General features: G+C 48.9%; 1 protein-coding gene across 1 annotated transcript; it reads left to right on the plus strand.

The window, feature by feature from the left end:
• The first annotated feature begins 1,771 nt into the window (after window positions 1-1,771).
• Window positions 1,772-16,661, plus strand: LOC144733168 (uncharacterized). The gene is made up of 4 exons (XM_078614951.1): window positions 1,772-1,814; window positions 3,771-3,894; window positions 5,648-5,734; window positions 10,235-16,661. The coding sequence occupies exons 1-4, from the start codon at window positions 1,812-1,814 to the stop codon at window positions 16,564-16,566; spliced, it is 6,546 nt and encodes a 2,181-aa protein (XP_078471077.1). The 5' UTR covers window positions 1,772-1,811; the 3' UTR covers window positions 16,567-16,661.
• Window positions 16,662-17,678: the final 1,017 nt, after the last annotated feature.

Here is a 17,678-nt window from a genome sequence, read left to right on the forward strand (position 1 = left end):
ACAGAGACACATAGAGACACACAGAGACACATAGAGACCCATAGAGATACACAGAGACCCATAGAGATACACAGAGACCCATGGAGATACACAGAGACCCATAGAGATACACAGAGACCCATAGAGATACACAGAGACCTATAGAGACACACAGAGACCCATAGAGACACACAGAGATCCATAGAGATAGACAGAGACCCATAGAGACACACAGATACCCATAGAGATAGACAGATACCCATAGAGATACACAGAGACCCATAGAGATACACAGAGACCCATAGAGATACACAGAGACCTATAGAGATGCACATCGACACATAGAGATACACAGAGACCCATAGAGATACACAGAGACCCATAGAGATACACAGAGACTCATAGAGATACACAGAGACCCATAGAGATACACAGAGACCCATAGAGCTACATAGAGACCCATAGAGATACACAGAGACCCATAGAGACACACAGAGACACATAGAGACAGACAGAGACCCATAGAGATACACAGAGACCCATAGAGATACACAGAAACCCATGGAGATACACAGAGACCCATAGAGATACACGGATACCCATAGAGATACACAGAGACCCATGGAGATACACAGAAACCGATAGAGATACACAGATACCCATAGAGATACACAGAGACCTATAGAGACACACAGAGACCCATAGAGACACACAGAGACTCATAGAGATACACAGAGACCCATAGAGCTACATAGAGACCCATAGAGATACACAGAGACCCATAGAGATACACAGAGACCCATAGAGATACACAGAGACCTATAGAGATACACAGAGACCCATAGAGATACACAGAGACCCATATAGATACACAGAGACCCATATAGATACACAGAGACCTATAGAGATACACAGAGACCCATAGAGATACACAGAGACCCATAGAGATACACAGAGACCCATAGAGATACACAGAGACCCATAGAGATACACAGAGACCCATATAGATACACAGAGACCCATAGAGACACACAGACTGCTCGTGGGTGGTGGCTCTTGTGTTCAGAAGCTCCCCCTGGACATCACAGAATGATAGCAGCTCGACCAAGTGCGCTGATCTCATCAGCAGCGTGTGGACATTTATAACAGCAAACTGGTGGTGGTGGTGATGATGATGGTGGTGATGATGGTGGGGGTGATGGTGGTGATGATGGTGGTGGTGGTGATGGTGGTGATGATGATGGTGGTGGTGGTGGTGGTGATGATGATGGTGAGGGTGATGGTGGTGATGATGATGATGATGGTGATGATGATGATGGTGGTGATGATGATGGTGGTGGTGGTGGTGATGATGATGGTGGGGGTGATGGTGGTGATGATGGTGGTGGTGATGATGATGGTGGTGATGATGGTGGGGGTGATGGTGGTGATGATGGTGGTGGTGATGATGATGGTGGTGATAATGGTGGCGTTGTGGGTGATGGTGGTGATGATGGTGGTGATGATGGTGGTGGTGGTGGTGATGATGATGGTGGGGGTGATGGTGGTGATGATGATGATGATGGTGGTGATGATGATGGTGGTGATGGTGGTGATGATGATGGTGGGGGTGATGGTGGTGATGATGGTGGTGGTGATAATGATGGTGGTGATGATGGTGGGGGTGATGGTGGTGATGATGGTGGTGGTGATGATGATGGTGGTGATAATGGTGGCGTTGTGGGTGATGGCGATGGTGGTGAGTGTCGGGGCGTCATGACCCCCCCTACTCAGGAAGCGAGGTTCCTGTTCCACTTTCGCCTGTTCCCACATCCGCGCTCTGCAGGCGCCGAATGGTAAACTCGCTCGCGGCTTGCTAGGCTTTTCTAAAAGTCTACACCACGATGATGGTGGTGGTGATGATGGTGGTGGTGATGATGGTGGTGGTGATGGAGGTGGTGATGGTGGTGATGATGATGATGGTGATGATGGTGGTGGTGATGTTGGTGATGGGGGTAGTGATGGCTTTGATGGTGGTGATGATGGTGGTGGTGGTGATGATGATGATGGTGGTGATGATGCTGGTGGTGATGTTGGTGATGGGGGTGTTGATGGTTTTGATGGTGGTGATTGTGGTGATGATGAAAAGTGGTGATGATGATGATGATGGGGGTGATGGGGGTGGTGATGGTTTTGATGGTGGTGATGATGATGATGGTGGTGGTGATGGTGGTGATGATGGTGATGGTGATGATATCAGAGCCACGTAGCCTCTACATAACCCAGCGGGTCGCTTCTGAAAAAAAAAGGGCGGCAAATTGCAGAGCGGCCCTTGCCTCATAGCATCACCACAGATGAGTTCAGCAGCTTGCGTCTCTGTACGGGGCTCTGTGCATCTCTATGGGTCTCTGTGTGTCTCTATGCATCTCCATGGGTCTCTGTGTGTCTCTGTGCATCTCCATCGGTTTCTGTGTGTCTCTATGGGTCTCTGTGTGTCTCTATGCATCTCCGTGGGTCTCTGTGTGTCTCTGTGCATCTCCATGGGTCTCTGTGTGTCTCCATGGGTCTCTGTGTGTCTTCATGGGTCTCTGTGTGTCTCTGTGCATCTCCATGGGTCTCTGTGTGTCTCCATGGGTCTCTGTGTGTCTCTATGCATCTCCATGGGTCTCTGTGTGTCTCTGTGCATCTCCATGGGTTTCTGTGTGTCTCTATGGGTCTCTGTGTGTCTCTATGCATCTCCGTGGGTCTCTGTGTGTCTCTGTGCATCTCCATGGGTCTCTGTGTGTCTCCATGGGTCTCTGTGTGTCTCTGTGCATCTCCATGGGTCTCTGTGTGTCTCCATGGGTCTCTGTGTGTCTCTATTCGTCTCCGTGGGTCTCTGTGTGTCTCTATGCATCTCCGTGGGTCTCTGTGTGTCTCTGTGTGCCTCTATGGGTCTCTGTATGTGTCCATGGGTCTCTGTGTGTCTCTGTGCATCTCCATGGGTCTCTGTGTGTCTCCATGGGTCTCTGTGTGTCTCCATGGGTCTCTGTGTGTCTCTGTGCATCTCCATGGGTCTCTGTGTGTCTCCATGGGTCTCTGTGTGTCTCTATGCATCTCCGTGGGTCTCTGTGCATCTCCATGTGTCTCTGTGTGTCTCTGTGTATCTCTGTGCATCTCTGTGGATCTCTGTGTGTCTCTATGCATATCTGTGGGTCTCTGTGTGCCTCGATGTATCTCTGTGGATCTCTATATGTCTCTATGCATTCATATGGGTCTTTGTATGTCTATGTATCTCTGTGTGTCTCTGTATCTCTATGAGTCTCTGTGTCTTAATATATCTCTATGAGTCTCTGTGTGTGTCTATGTATTTATATGGATCTCTGTGGGTCTTTGTATCTCTATGAGTCTCTGTGTGTCTATGTATCTCAATGGGTATCTGTGTGTCTCTATATCTCTTTGAGTCTCTGTGTGTGCAGTAAACATCGCCACTGGGGAGACAAAGGCGGCCGGGCGTGGTGCTGGCCACCCACACCCTCGTGTGCCGTGCCGGCCTTCATAGGTAGTCGCTAACAGCACTTGCCCCTACAGCCTGCTCGAGGTTACACAGCGGATCTTTGTCTGTGTATAGGTGCTACAAACAGCACTTGCCCCTACAGCCTATTGAGACTACATGGGGGATCTTTGTTTGTGTGTAGGTGCTACGAGCAGCACTTGCCCCTACAGCCTGATAGAGGCTACACGGGGGATCTTTGTCTGTGTGTAGGTGCCACTGGCAGCACTTGCCCCTACAGTCTGCTGAGACTATACGGGGGATCTTTGTATTTATTCAGGAGCTGTCCGAAGAGGATGAACAGCGCAACTCAAGGCACAGCACCACCGTCGCTCAAATTTCAAATTCTTCAAACGTTCAGATTGGACGAGGGAATGTCTTGAACGCGATCTCCTACCACACAGGTGAGAGGGTGTTGTTGTTGTTTGTAAGTAAACACACTGCGTCCATGATAAGGTTGTTTTTGTTTGCGTTGGATCGCGTGAAATATGAATAAAATCAAAATTCAAATGATAAATTTAAAATAATAAAAGCAAAAAAACACACAATATGAATAAAACATGTAAATAGTAAAATAAAAGTGATGATTTTACTTAAAAATAATAAGTAGAAAATAATAAAAGCAAAAAGAAACCACGACGTTTTTATGGCAACACCCGCGGTCTTCATCAGGCGGAGAGATGAAGACCGCTGGTGTTGCCAAAGAAACGTCGTGGGATTTTGTTGCTTTTATTATAAAATTTTAATTAATTTTAAAATTATTATTATGTTTATTTTATTTTCTGTCCACGTGACTTTACCGAAAGAACCAAATAATATGAATTCTTGCAGTCACGAAAGTTTTAAGTCAGAATAAAACTTCGTGTCGTTAAACGCCGCCCATATCGCCCGACACAGCCAATTGCTGAGGAGCTTTGCGTCACGTGACAAGAACGTGGCGCCAATTGGCGACTATATCGGCACTAACCAGTGGTGGTGTTGGAGAGTAACCCACTACAACTTTTACAGTCAGTGTAGTGTATAGTAGTGTATAGTGTAGTGTATGTATAGTGTAGTGTGTAGTGGAAAGTAGTGTATAGTGTAGTGTATAGTGTAGTGTGTAGTGTATAGTGTAGTGTATAGTAGTGTATAGTGTAGTGTATGTATAGTGTAGTGTGTAGTGGAAAGTAGTGTATAGTGTAGTGTGTAGTGGAAAGTAGTGTATAGTGTAGTGTGTAGTGTATAGTAGTGTAGTGTATAGTAGTGTAGTGTATAGTAGTGTAGTTTATAGTGTAGTGCATAGTGTAGTGTATAGTGTAGTGTATAGTGTAGTGTGTAGTGTAGTGTATAGTGTAGTGTGTAGTGTAGTGTATAGTGTAGTGTATAGTAGTGCATAGTGTAGTGTATAGTGTAGTGTATAGTGTAGTGTGTAGTGTAGTGTATAGTGTAGTGTATAGTAGTGTATAGTGTAGTGTATAGTGTAGTGTATAGTAGTGTAGTGTATATTGTAGTGTATAGTAGTGTAGTGTAGTGTATAGTGTAGTGTGTAATAGTGTGTAGTGTATAGTCGTGTAGTGTATAGTGTAGTGTATAGTGTAGTGTATAGTGTAGTGTATAGTAGTGTAGTGTATAGTGTAGTGTATAGTAGTGTAGTGTATAGTGTAGTGTATAGTGTAGTGTAAAGTGTAGTGTTGTGTATAGTGTAGTGTATAGTAGTTTAGTGTATAGTGTAGTGTTTAGTAGTGTCGTGCATAGTAGTGTAGTGTATAGTGTAGTTTATAGTGTAGTGTATAGTGTAGTGTATAGTAGTGTAGTGTATAGTAGTGTAGTGTATAGTGTAGTGTATAGTGTAGTGTATAGTGTATGGTGTAGTTTATAGTGTAGTGTATAGTGTAGTGTATAGTGTAGTGTATAGTGTAGTGTATAGTGTAGTTTATAGTGTAGTGTGTAGTGTAGTGTATGGACTCGCGCCAATGCTCCAGGTGTGCCGCCAATGTGCCGGTTATACTGCCAAAGCGCCGGTTTAGCATTTGGCCGAGGAGTGACGCGCGCCCGTTCAGTGAACCCCTGCAGTGCAAATAAAAGATGAGTCCAATTGCATTGTGCCTCGGTATTTAACTTTTTTAATTTTACATATCAAGAGTGAATTCTTTTTTTTATGGACGTTCGCTTTCGCAGGACCTGTGATAAACATCATCTCGCCCGACCCAACGGTCACTTTGCGGAGCGATGATTCCAGAGCAAGACGGAAGGCGGCAAGCCAAGGTGAGTAAATGTTAAGTGTCTACTCTACGTGGTGTGTCATGTACATTGATAACAATCCATTTGTGCCACTCGATATTGAGCCTTAGAAAGGAGACGTCATCCCTTTCTCACCCGCCCATCGCCAGGATTTCCCTCATTAAGTCGAAACTAAACACATTTTGTATTTTTACAGAAAAGTCCCCACTGAGCTGTGTAGATTTTTTTTTTAGAAGCGACTTGCCCATCACAAATGATAGCTTAAAGAAGTGGGCTCATCATCATCATTATCAGGTGGAAATCTACAGCAGCCAAAATACCCTAAACACGTGGTGACGTTGATTCAAAATGTGGGGGGAAAAACTTGAGGAGTCGGAGAAAAATCCACGCGAACACGGGCAGAGAGAGAGAGAGACGGAGACTCCAAATATACAACTGCAGGCATCGTCAGGGTCGCGATCAAACCCACGACCTCCTGCATACCTGGCGAGGTAGTTAACATTTCCTGTACACCGTGATGATGATGAGAGAGAGAGACACAGACTCGAAATGTACAGCAGCAAGCATCGTCAGGGTCGGGATCAAACCCACGACCTCCTGTAGACCAGGCGAGGTAGTCAACATCTCGTCACTCGCCCTCCCCCCTTTTAAAAGTCCATCCTCTCCCTCCGGCGTGATGTCCCAACCGAAATGGTTCCGTTGCGTTGGGAGCGCTGTCCGTGAGACTGCATCGCATGGTTGAGCCGCGCAGCAACGCGCCGTGACGAGCTCGCGTGCGGTTACGACGAGAACGACAAAACGAAGAGACACAAAGACAATGAGACAGCGAGACACGAAGACAGTGAGACAGTGAGACAATGAGACATCATTGTCCAGCCGAGCGGTCGCCACGCTAAAATGGAATCACTTCACGAGGCGCCCCCACAGGTCAGCCGTAGCTTGAAGATCATCTCCTAGTCACGCCTCGCTGCGTTTCAGGAGAACGCCGCTTAGGACGGCCACTCTGCGGCAACGTAACATGGCAAGGAACTGTCGATAGTTAAACTCTTGATTTAGGTCAGGTGTTGACAACCAATCCCGGTCCCATTACTGCCGCATCCTCTCCATCGCGTCGCCTTCAAACTCAACAGATTTACACAAACAAACACAAAACAGACGAGGGTCTTGGCATTGTCCGTATCAACATTAGGGGCCCTCACAGCTAAATTGGAACAATTCAAAATTTTATTAAATAATAATTATCTTTGCCCGGACATCTTCTGCCTGCATGTCTGTCTGTCTGAGGCATTGCTTACCTCCGGTGTAGCTCCTAGCCTAATAGAAAGTTGAAGTGTATAATAATCTAGAGGAGTAGGCCTGGCAGTATATGTGAAAAAATCACCGTCCTTGCATTCAGCTTACTGCTGTATCTGACCCGGGCACTTTTGAATGTACCGCAGTCGTGATTTATCCTCCTGGGAACCGAACCGTTTACTGTGACCTGTTGCTATAGGACCACCAAATAGTCAAATATCAAATGAATCTCCGGGTAAAACGACGTCACCAATTGCAAACCGGTGAACTGTCAATCGTAGGGAGCCTAAGTCGGAATTGGCTAAACCTACCACGTGACGCAGTCGACTTTACAAACCGGAGCAATCTAAATAAGTTGATTACTTCAACCGCAATAGCCAACGTAAGTCAAGCAACAACTCGGATCCTGACGTCCGTCTACGCTTCATGTCATTCCGAACAAATGCACCCGGCACATAAAAAAGTGGGAGCCTTGGGTCATCATGTCAGTGATTCGCGCCATTTGTGTTTGGCAGTCGTCATGCAACGAGAACTAAAATGCCCCACAAAGTCATTACAAAACGGTCTTCATGACGTTTCTTCACCTTTAGGCATTTCCGCACGACACCCTCCATTCTAACCGGGAAACGCTGAGCAAAAAAAATCCCAGTTTTTTTTTTCAAGTGATTGGACGAATTTTAAGAACCAATTCCTAAAACAAAAACATTGAGAAACATCACGGCCCCCGTGAACAAGTGAAGATTAAAGTGGTGAGCGTCCACCCTGGTTTGGTTTGAACCGAACATTTCTGAATTAATGAAAACTGAGATGTTGCCTCAAATGAGGTCAACTGTGCCCCCTACTGGGTGATTGTGGGTATGACAGTGGGTGGTATGGCGGTGGTGAGTGGGTGGTGGTGGTGAGTTTGTATCAGGGACGTGTGGTCAGGGGAGGCAGGTGAGGCAGAGCCTCATCTGTCATACTCCAATGAAAATAACTGTTACGGGAAATAAATAAATGTTCACATTTTTCCACTGATCTATGTTATAAATATCATTTCTGTACGAGTCCAATCCTTTTTTCTCATCAAAATCGCCAAAATTGCGGAGCTTCGCTGCAAATACAGGAAGAGACGAGAGGTGAGGCAGCGACGATCTCAGCCTCCCCTCTGATTGCGCAACCCCTCAGTTACTGGATGGAGCGCGGGCAATGTTGGTAGACCCCTTCATTTCATGTCCTCGCCTTCCATACTCCAGGTAACTTATTTCACGTGTGTGTATAAAGATATTTAGGCTCGCTGGTCTCGTCATGAAACTGCAATGAAAAAGCACCAGGGGAGGCAGCTATCACATCTGCCTCACTGAGGGAGACGTGTCTAACACGCCCCCCTCAGTGAGGACACGCCCTCCTCAGTGTATGAATCTGGCTCTGACACTAGCCAGTGCCTCCCCAGCCATTGACCTCACCGCATGTCACTGGTGTGTATTGGTGGTGAGTGGAGCCTGGAATTGTTTTTGTACTTGTGGGTAGTGTAGTGGGTAGCGCTACGCTGTGCTACGAACCTGGCCACCCAGGTTCGATTCCTGTTCACGGCCAACACCGGTGGTGACGATTATCAGATCCGGTCCTGGGCCTCCCCTGGGTCGACTCAGCCTCAAATGAGTACCTGTTGCGGTGTGTAGTGGACATCGCCACTAGGGAGACAAAAGCGGCCGGGCGTGGTGCTGGCCACCCACCCCCTTGTGTGCTGTGCCGGCCTTTATAGGTGCTACTCGCTAACAGCACTTGCCCCTACAGTCTGTTCAAGCTAAACGGGGGTCTTTGTCTTTGCCTTCTGCGTGTATACCAGTCAGTACAACCCATGGCACCTGCTGGGTCTGCCCCGTGACCTCCTGGTGCACCTAGCTTGGCACAGTAGGGGGGGGTACAGCTGGTGGTGCATCTACCCGTCATCTCAGTCGGTACAACCCATGGCACCTGCAGGGTCTGCCCCGTGACCTCCTGCCAGCGGGCGTTTGACACTTCACGTGGCCTCAACGTGCACCTAGCCTAGCACAAGCGTCGTGGTGACGTCACCGTCGCTCAGTGGCAAAAGGTTGTTGTTGTTGGTTGTGTGTGTGTGTGCGTGTTGTGCAGGCTGTGTGTGTGTGTAAGTGGAGCAGGCTATGTGTGTGTGTGTGGTGGCGGTGTGAGTGTGCAGCTGAGTTGGTGTGTGCGAGGGGCTGGTAACCCCTCCGAGTGACACTTCAATTACCAGGCACCACGGTGAAGCCCCCCGATAAAAGCTCGTGCTGGGTTTGCTTTCTCTCTCTGTCTCTCTCCCACACATCAACACAGCGGTGGTGCCGAAGTGGTAACTGATCACCACGTTCTGATCCACATGACTGACCTCACCGACTGGCTGTGTTGGGTGTGGAGGAGGGTTCACGGCGCAGTTACAGATCACGCGGCCTAACCCACGAGATCACCTTCTCACGAGGGCGCTCTCAACCTACGCATTTTGTCTCCCCATGACTCCTCACATCCGCACGGTTGTGGACTGATCCCCAAGGGGTCTCTCCGTTGTTTCCAACGGGCCAAATTGAACCTCGCCGATCTTCTCCAAATCTTCTTCTCCAAATCGTCTTCTTCTTACACTTTCGTGTGGCCGCTGATGTAGATGCGGAGCAACTGCTACGATTTCACGTTCAGGTTGGGCAAGCCCAGATAACAACCGCGTCAGAAGCAGCAGTAGGAGAGTGGTGAACCATCAATGCTGTGGCGATGTTTCCTTTCTCATTTGTGGATTGGGGCATCGCAGCATCGTACGTTGTACGGTCTGTTCTGGAAATTCAAAACTGGGGAGTTTTTTTATTTTGTATTTTCCAATTGTGCATCAGGTATCCGCATCTTCTGCTGCCATGATTTGTGCGGGGGGTGATGCGGTTCAGGGTGGACCGTGTGCAGCTTTGTAGAAGATTAAACCGCTTGGGATCTTCTGCGTTGGGTCTTTGGCAACAACAACGACAACAACGATGACGACGAGGAGGTGTTTGTGAGTTCTGTTGGACTCCACTCGACTCTCCAAGCTTCATCGAGGGTGGGGGGTGGGGGGAGTGTTGAACTCGCATTGTTGATGGATTTTTACATTCTCCAAACGTAACATTAGAGGAAGGGGCCATGCAAGTGAATGCATCGCTTCCGAAAATGGTGCCCTCTGATGTTTTTTGTTTTACCTTCCGAGCACAAATCATGTTTTTTTCCTTTCTTCAGGCGAAGGAGGCAACGTCACGCCATCACACGCAGACGGAATCGAAGTCGTTACGGAGGAGGAGGACGAGCGACTGAGCGCGTCGGGTGAAGACGCCAGTGCGCTGTGGTTGTTGATGAGCCTTTTGAACATTTTAAATGGCCAGGGAGGTCCGGATTCTCCCCAGTTCATGAGTCTCGATGCACTCGGGAATCTCTTTCAGGCGGAGAGACGCGCAACCCGGCCCGCTTTTACATTCAGGGACGTAGGCTGCAAGAAGCTTATCGCCTTCATCGCTAAAAACCCGTCGCATTTCATTCTTGACGAGAGCAAAAGCAAGGTGAAGGCTTTGACCGTCGGTCAACCCTTTTCAGACCGCGGTCGTGTCGCACCAAGGGAACGGGAAAACGCAGCGCCTCTGGGAAACGTGGAACCACCAACGCAGACGCGAAAAACTACCGCTGGTGTGGGCAACGTGGAAAGCATACGAACCACGCTCGTGGAATCACCACCTGTCAGTGAAGCAAGTTGTAGCCTAACATCGCAGGAGGTGAAAGGTCAGAATATGGGAGCGATGAGCTACGCCTCTAAGGTGAAGGCAGAAAATCCTCGCAAAGCAAAGTTGGGCAAGAATTTGCACCCAATTGAAATTCATAAAGGAAACGTACAAAGGCCTATTTCTACCAATCAGAGGGCAGGAACTTTTAACTCTGAACTCGTACGAGATGATAACATCGATGCAGAAGCTGTAGGAACACCGATAATAGCCCACATAACTACCGTTGATGCAGGCAATGTGGAAAGTGTACAAACGCAATCCACGATCGTAGGATCACGAACCGCAAGTGAAGCAAGTTGTAGCCAAACCCTGCGGGAGGTGAAGGCTCAGAATACTCCCGCGATGAGCTACGCCTCTAGCGTGAAGACGGAAAATCCTCGCAAAGCAAAGTCGCGTAACGCAGGCCAATCGCACACAATTGATACTCAAAACCGAAACATACAAAGGCCCATTGTAACCAATCAGAGGGTAGGAACTTTTAACTCCGAACTCGTACAAGACGAGAAAATGGATGCAGGAGCTGTAGAAGAACCGATAGTACCCCACAAAACTATGGTTGATTCAAGCAATGTGGAAAGCGCACAAACCACGCTCGTGGCATCACCACCCGTGAGTGAAGCAAGTTGTAGCCTAACACCGCAGGAGCAGCAAGGTCAGAATATGGGCGTGATGAACTACGCCTCTAAGGTGAAGGCAGAAAATCCTCGCAAAGCAAAGTCGGGTAATGCAGGGCAATCGCACGCAATTTATTCTAAAAATGGAAACATACAAAGGCCCATTGTAACCAATCAGAGGGTAGGAACTTCGAACTCTAAACACGTACAAGACGAAAAAATGGACGCAGGAGCTGTAAAAGCACCGATAATACCCCACAAAACTACGGTTGATTCAAGCAACGTGGAAAGCGCACGAACCACGCTCATGGGATCACCACCTGTCAGTGAAGCAAAGTGTAGCCTAACGCCGCAGGAGGTGAAGGCTCAGAAAACTCCTGCGATGAGCTATGCCTCTTGCGTGAAGACAGAAAATCCTCGCAAAGCAAAGTCGCGTAATGCAGGGCAATCGCACACAATTGATATTCAAAACCGAAACATACAAAGGCCCATTCTAACCAATCACAGGGTTGGAACTTCCAACTCCGAACTCGTACGAGACGATCACATTAATGCAGGAGGTATAGAAGCACTGATAATACCCCACAGAAGTGCGGTTGATGCAGGAAACTTGGAAAGCATGCAAACCACACTCGTGGCATCACCACCTGTGGGTGAAGCAAGTTGCAGCCTAACGCCACAGGAGGTGAAGGCTCAGAAAACTCCTGCGATGAGCTACACATCTCGCGTGAAGACAGAAAATCCTCGCAATCCAAAGTTGGGCAAATCTCAGAAATCGCACTCAATTGAAATAAAAAAAGAAAGCATACAAAGGTCAATTGCTACCAATCAGAGGGTAGGAACTTCTAACTCTGAAATTGTTCGAGACGATGCAATCGATGTAGGAGGTATAGAAGCACCGATAATAGCCCACAGAACTACCGTTGATGCAGGCAATGTGGAAAGTGTACCAACGCAAACCGCGCTCGCGGCATCACCACCCATGAGTGAAGCAAGTTGTAGCCAAACACTGCGGGAGGAGAAGGCTCAGAATACTCCCGCGATGAGCTACGCCTCTCGCGTGAAGACAGAAAATCCTCACAAAGCAAAGTCGCGTAACGCAGGGCAAGCGCAGACAATTGATATTCAAAACAATAAAAACGTGTACGTGAACATCAACTCAATTTATCCATCAGCACCCTCTCACTCGGAGAATGCACTTCTAAGCAACTTGCTAACACAGTCGAGGACAAATTCCATCAAGTATAGAGAAGAATATTATGCAATAGATGAAAGTGAAGAGTTTATGAAGGATGTAGTCAGCTTTTGGAATACTCCGTGTCTGGGAGACGGATATATCATTCTGGGAGTTAAAGAAAAGCCAAAAGGATCCAATTGGATCAAGGGGCTAAATGAAACATTCACTGAGAGCTACTACCAGGAACTCTTTGATGACGACTGCTTTACCGTACGCCCTCTATACACTTACGAAGAAAAGATGTTCGAAGGCAAGATGATCGGGATAATTAAAGTAACGAGCAGCGAGGGTGAAAACGGGCCAGCAGTTGCCAAGGAGGAAGCGACGGGGGCACAAGGGCATCCCGTGTTCATGAGAGTCAACTGTGACGCGGTGGTCGCCCCGAAGTCGCGACTCCAGGATGTTCAGGAGTGGTTTGCATCGCCAAAGACGCCTATTCAGAAGAGCTCCGGTGATCACGGCGAGTCGCTGCTGCAGAGTGTAGACAATTTCGAGACGGAGCGGTTTTACTGCCTGCTCGTTGGCAAACTCGATATGGACACTTCGGACATGGCTAACTTGACGGCCTTGAGCAGAATCCCGTGGATCAAGGTGTTTGATTTTGATCCGTGCAGCGACAGCAGCGGAGTGTTCTCCTACTGCGAACAGGAGCTGAAGTCCAGCACGAGTTTGTACATCAGCACCGTGAACGACACTCCGAGGGAGCTGTGTAAAGGGGCGACCGATTGGTTTTTTGTTCGAGGGAAGGGAGAGAGCAACGTGAAAGAACTTCGACAGTGGAAGAGGGACGTCCACGGCGTCTTAAACTCGCACTGCGAGAAGATAGCGGAGCTGTGTTCTGGACACAAACCACTCACCGCATTGGTCTTGTGGTGCGGTGACAGGAGTTTATTCAAGTACTTTGAGAAGGTCTTGGAAAGCCTTGACCTGACTCTTCATAGGGACTTGAAAATTGCATTTTGCCTGGGTTCAGATATTGACGTGGGCCAATTCATTCAAACTTATGGGGAATCGCTAGATGTAAGCACCTCAAATGTCCACAGCGTTTCAATTCCCAAGTTGTGCTCTTTAATTTGGGAAACGGATATATCCACGCCGCAAAAGAAATACCACATTCTGCCAAAGAGTGGCGAAGAGAGCGTCGAGAAGTTAACGGTGGAGATGAAAGATGTGATCTGGCTGAGGGAAGATTTCGATGTCCTCTACTGGAATTACGACTACAAGCCCCAGCACTTTGATGAGTCCAAGCTGGGCAGTGAATTTGTGCACGGGCACACGATTTCCTGGCACGAGATCAGCCTCGGCTACGACATCGACAGGGGACAGGTGAAAAAAGAGATTGTGAATCGCATCCAAAGCTTAATTCAAATCCGGAGGTCTTGCAAGATCACGCTTCACCACGAACCCGGCGCTGGGGGAACCACACTCGGGCGCGGCATTTTGTGGCGTCTACACGAGAGTAACAATTCAATATGCGTGTATTTGCATCATCTGTCCAAGGACACGGACGTACGCATCTCTTGGCTACACAATCATACGCGCCTTCCAATCGTGCTTTTATTCGACAGCAATAGTGACGACGCCACGACGGACATGCTCCTGAAGACCTGCATGCGCAACACGACCATCATATTGCTGAAAGTGCAAAGGTTCGTCGGAAGGATCGAGAGCTGCGGGCGCGGCGATAAGTTCTACCTCAAGGGCGCCGTGACGGAGAATGAAGCGCGATGCTTGACGAGGCTCTTTGGGGAATTCTACCCGGAGAAAGCCGGCGACCTTCAACGGTTGGTGAAGGACGTGGAAGAGGGGAAATTGCACGAAATATACATGTTTGGACTCACTTGCTTGGATTACAATTACCGCGGCCTTCAGTCGTACGTCGCCGGCTATTTGGCCATCGAAAGCAAGGATCTGGAGCCGTGGCAAAAAACCATCGCTTATTTGGCACTGGTCCACTACTACGGGCACTGCGGTCTGCACGGATATTTCTTTTCAACGATCCTGGGCAATGGCAACGGGAGTTCCGTGAGGTTTTCCGACCTCCCGTACAAGGCGAAGCGCCTCATAATAAGCGAGGAGGGCACGAACGTGTGGAGGATCAACATGCACGCTGTGGCCAAGGAAATCCTGGAGCAGGTGTTGTGCCCAGAGGGGCACCCCAGAGACAGGGGCATGAAACTGAGTCTGGAGGCCAGAAAAAACCTACAGAAGTTGGCTCGTGACTTCATCCTCGATATCAGCAAAAAGTCAAGAGATGGGAAACTATCCAGACAATTGACCTCCGTTTTGGTCGCAACGTTTATCTTTCGGCAAAACCGGGAGAATTATAGCATTAAAAAGGACGCCCTGTCGATGCTGTTATCGGATATTCCATCGCGGTACCCTTACACTGAACGATTAGAAGTGCTTCAAAAGCTCGCGGATAAATTCCCCAGGAATCCCAGTCTTCTTGCTCAACTTGGCAGGTTTTATGCACTGGAACGCGAAGATTATGGCACCGCTCACGATTGCATTTCTAAAGCGATTGCCTTCAGAGAGGGAGAAATTGAGAGATACCAGAGCTCACCTGCGGGATCAACCATTGACGTATACTCGGCCAAAATGCAACAAGCAGACAACACACTGGTACGATTTTACCACATGAAAGGCGTTGTCTATCAGCGTGAACTGTCGAACCTCATTGGGCAGTTTCATAGACCAACTGCGCACGCTCAAAAGATACCTTTTGATATGGTACACGACTTGGCAGAGGATGCCTGCAATGCGTTTAAAACGTGCAGAAGCTATTACAAGTCCGGATACGCCGAGGAGTGCGGCTATCTGCAGGAAATCCAGGTGCGCCTCAGTGTCCTGGAATTCAATCGCGAAAACGTGAATGGGGGAATTGTGAACGCTCTGAGAACGGGAAGTCGGAACGAAATCGTGGAGACGAACTTGGCTGTGGTGGATTCTCTGATCCTGGAGTGCTACAGTTTGGTCGACGACCTGAGCCCCGCCTTCTCCAAGGCGGTGGACTGGTGCAAAGTGATTTTCAAGGACGTAGGCGCTGCCCTGAAGATGTGGCATGGCTACAGTATATTCGGAAGGAGGAGCAAGATTGCGGCTTACAGGGTGAAGCACGATTGCTCGGTGCGCACGTCCTGGCATGACATTTCGACGAAAGAAGACGTTCTGGATATAATCTCCTTGTACGAGAAGAATTTCAGCGATGTGTATGAAAGGGGTGCGGATTACAGCCTTGAGACAGACATGAAAGAGTGGCTTCAGGTTATAAGGCACACTTTAGTGGAAGATCCGTACACAGTCGAGCATGTTCTGGATTCTATTCGACCCTGGAATGATTCTGCAAAGAGTCCATACTCCCAGTTCTACAACTTCGTGCTTACAGCGCTCCTTGCCCTTGGGAATGACAACTCAAGTGGGAGCCGTAAGTGCTTTGTCGAAACTAACCACTTGCTCCCCGAGCTGATAAAGGCGAGAAAGTTCGTCAACAGACCCCGACAGTGCAGGGAGTGGCTCGGAAAAAACAACGGAAACAGAATCACCCAGCTCATTCACTTCACTACGCTGGGCGAATGGGACCCTGTGAAAAGGTTTTGGAAGAATCCTGAATCAAAGGACAAGCTTGAGATCAAGCGAGGCACGATTCAAAAGTGCAACAACGAGCTGGCCGGAGAGATCGAAATCGACGCCGGCATCCCCGGGTCGCCAGGCTTCACCGCTTTCTACGTGCCCAAGACGGAGGACATGTACGGGCGCCGTTTCATGAACACCAGGGTGGAATTCTACGTCGGGTTCAGCTTTGAGCACGGGATCGAAGCGTACCGCGTGACGGAGCTTGGGAAAAGGCGCTGCGAGAAATGCAATCGCCAGATCGAAGTTTCCCAGAATTCCGAGCAAGAGGCGTGTAGTGCCTGCGGTTACAGACGCCGTGGCAAACATTGAACAGATGCACACTTGGGGGTCGTTTTTCTTTTGACACAACACAACATCGATCGGTTAAAAACACACAGAGCAAATTACGCGGCCATTTTAATACAAACGCAGGTCACCATTGGCCGTTACACGACCGGCTCGTTCACCGTGATTATCTTATCTCATCTTATATTTACATAGCGCCTTCATAGCCAAGGTGCTTTACAACGGTTATAATGGTACAATGAGGTTGGGTGAAGGTGATGTGGTGGCATGAGAGAGGAGGAAGAGGGGATAAAGGGGAGGGGGTGTAGGGATTGGTATGGGGCGGGAGGTTTAGTGTGAACGGGAATGACGTGGGGCACCTAGGGATGGGGGGAAGGGTGGGCCGGGGATAAGAGGTGAGTGGGGTCTTGATGGAGGAGCGGGAACGAGACAGGGAGGGTTGCCCGTCGTTTCACATGGAAGGGGAAATTTGTATGCCGTAGAAGGGAGGAAAATGAGCAGAAATGGTGGATTGTGCACAAGGAGAGAGAGGCGGAGAATGGCGAGGAGTGGTGGGAGAGGTTGAGAGTAAAGCGTGCGGGAGGGGGCTTAGTTTGAGATGAAAGAAGCGAGGTAACTGTGGGGCTAAGGCCGTGGAGAGATTTGTACGGCAGCGTAAGGAGCTTGAACAGATACGAGGTGGTGGATGGGGAGAACCGGTTGCATTTCAATGAGGAGGGCCCGAGGTGCGGGAGCAGTGCGGTAGGTTGCAGGTGAAGCGTGCAGACGCATTTTTGATCTGTTGTAGTGGAATGAATGCATCGGGGCTGGGAGACCGAGTAGGAGAGAGTCGCAGTAGTCTAGCCAAGGGAAGAGTGGGTGAGCGGATTAGTGGTTTGGCGGCAGACTGAGTAATGAGAGGGCGCAATTTTTGCGAACGTTTATAAGGTGGAATGGACGGGTGCGGGTGATGTGGGAGGCGAGGGAAAGGGAGGAGTCGTAGGGGTCACCGATGATGCGGGCAGAGGGGACGGGGTGGGGTGAGAAGGGGGAGGGGAGGTGACGTTGTGGGGGGGGGAGGAAAGAGCAGCGGGGGAGAAAAAAGAGAGCCTGGGTTTTAGAGGGGGTTGATGGCAGGGGAAGTGAAGCGACATCCA

Source organism: Lampetra planeri, chromosome 45, assembly GCF_965212315.1.
Source record: "Lampetra planeri chromosome 45, kcLamPlan1.2.h2, whole genome shotgun sequence".
Lineage (NCBI taxonomy): Eukaryota > Metazoa > Chordata > Hyperoartia > Petromyzontiformes > Petromyzontidae > Lampetra > Lampetra planeri.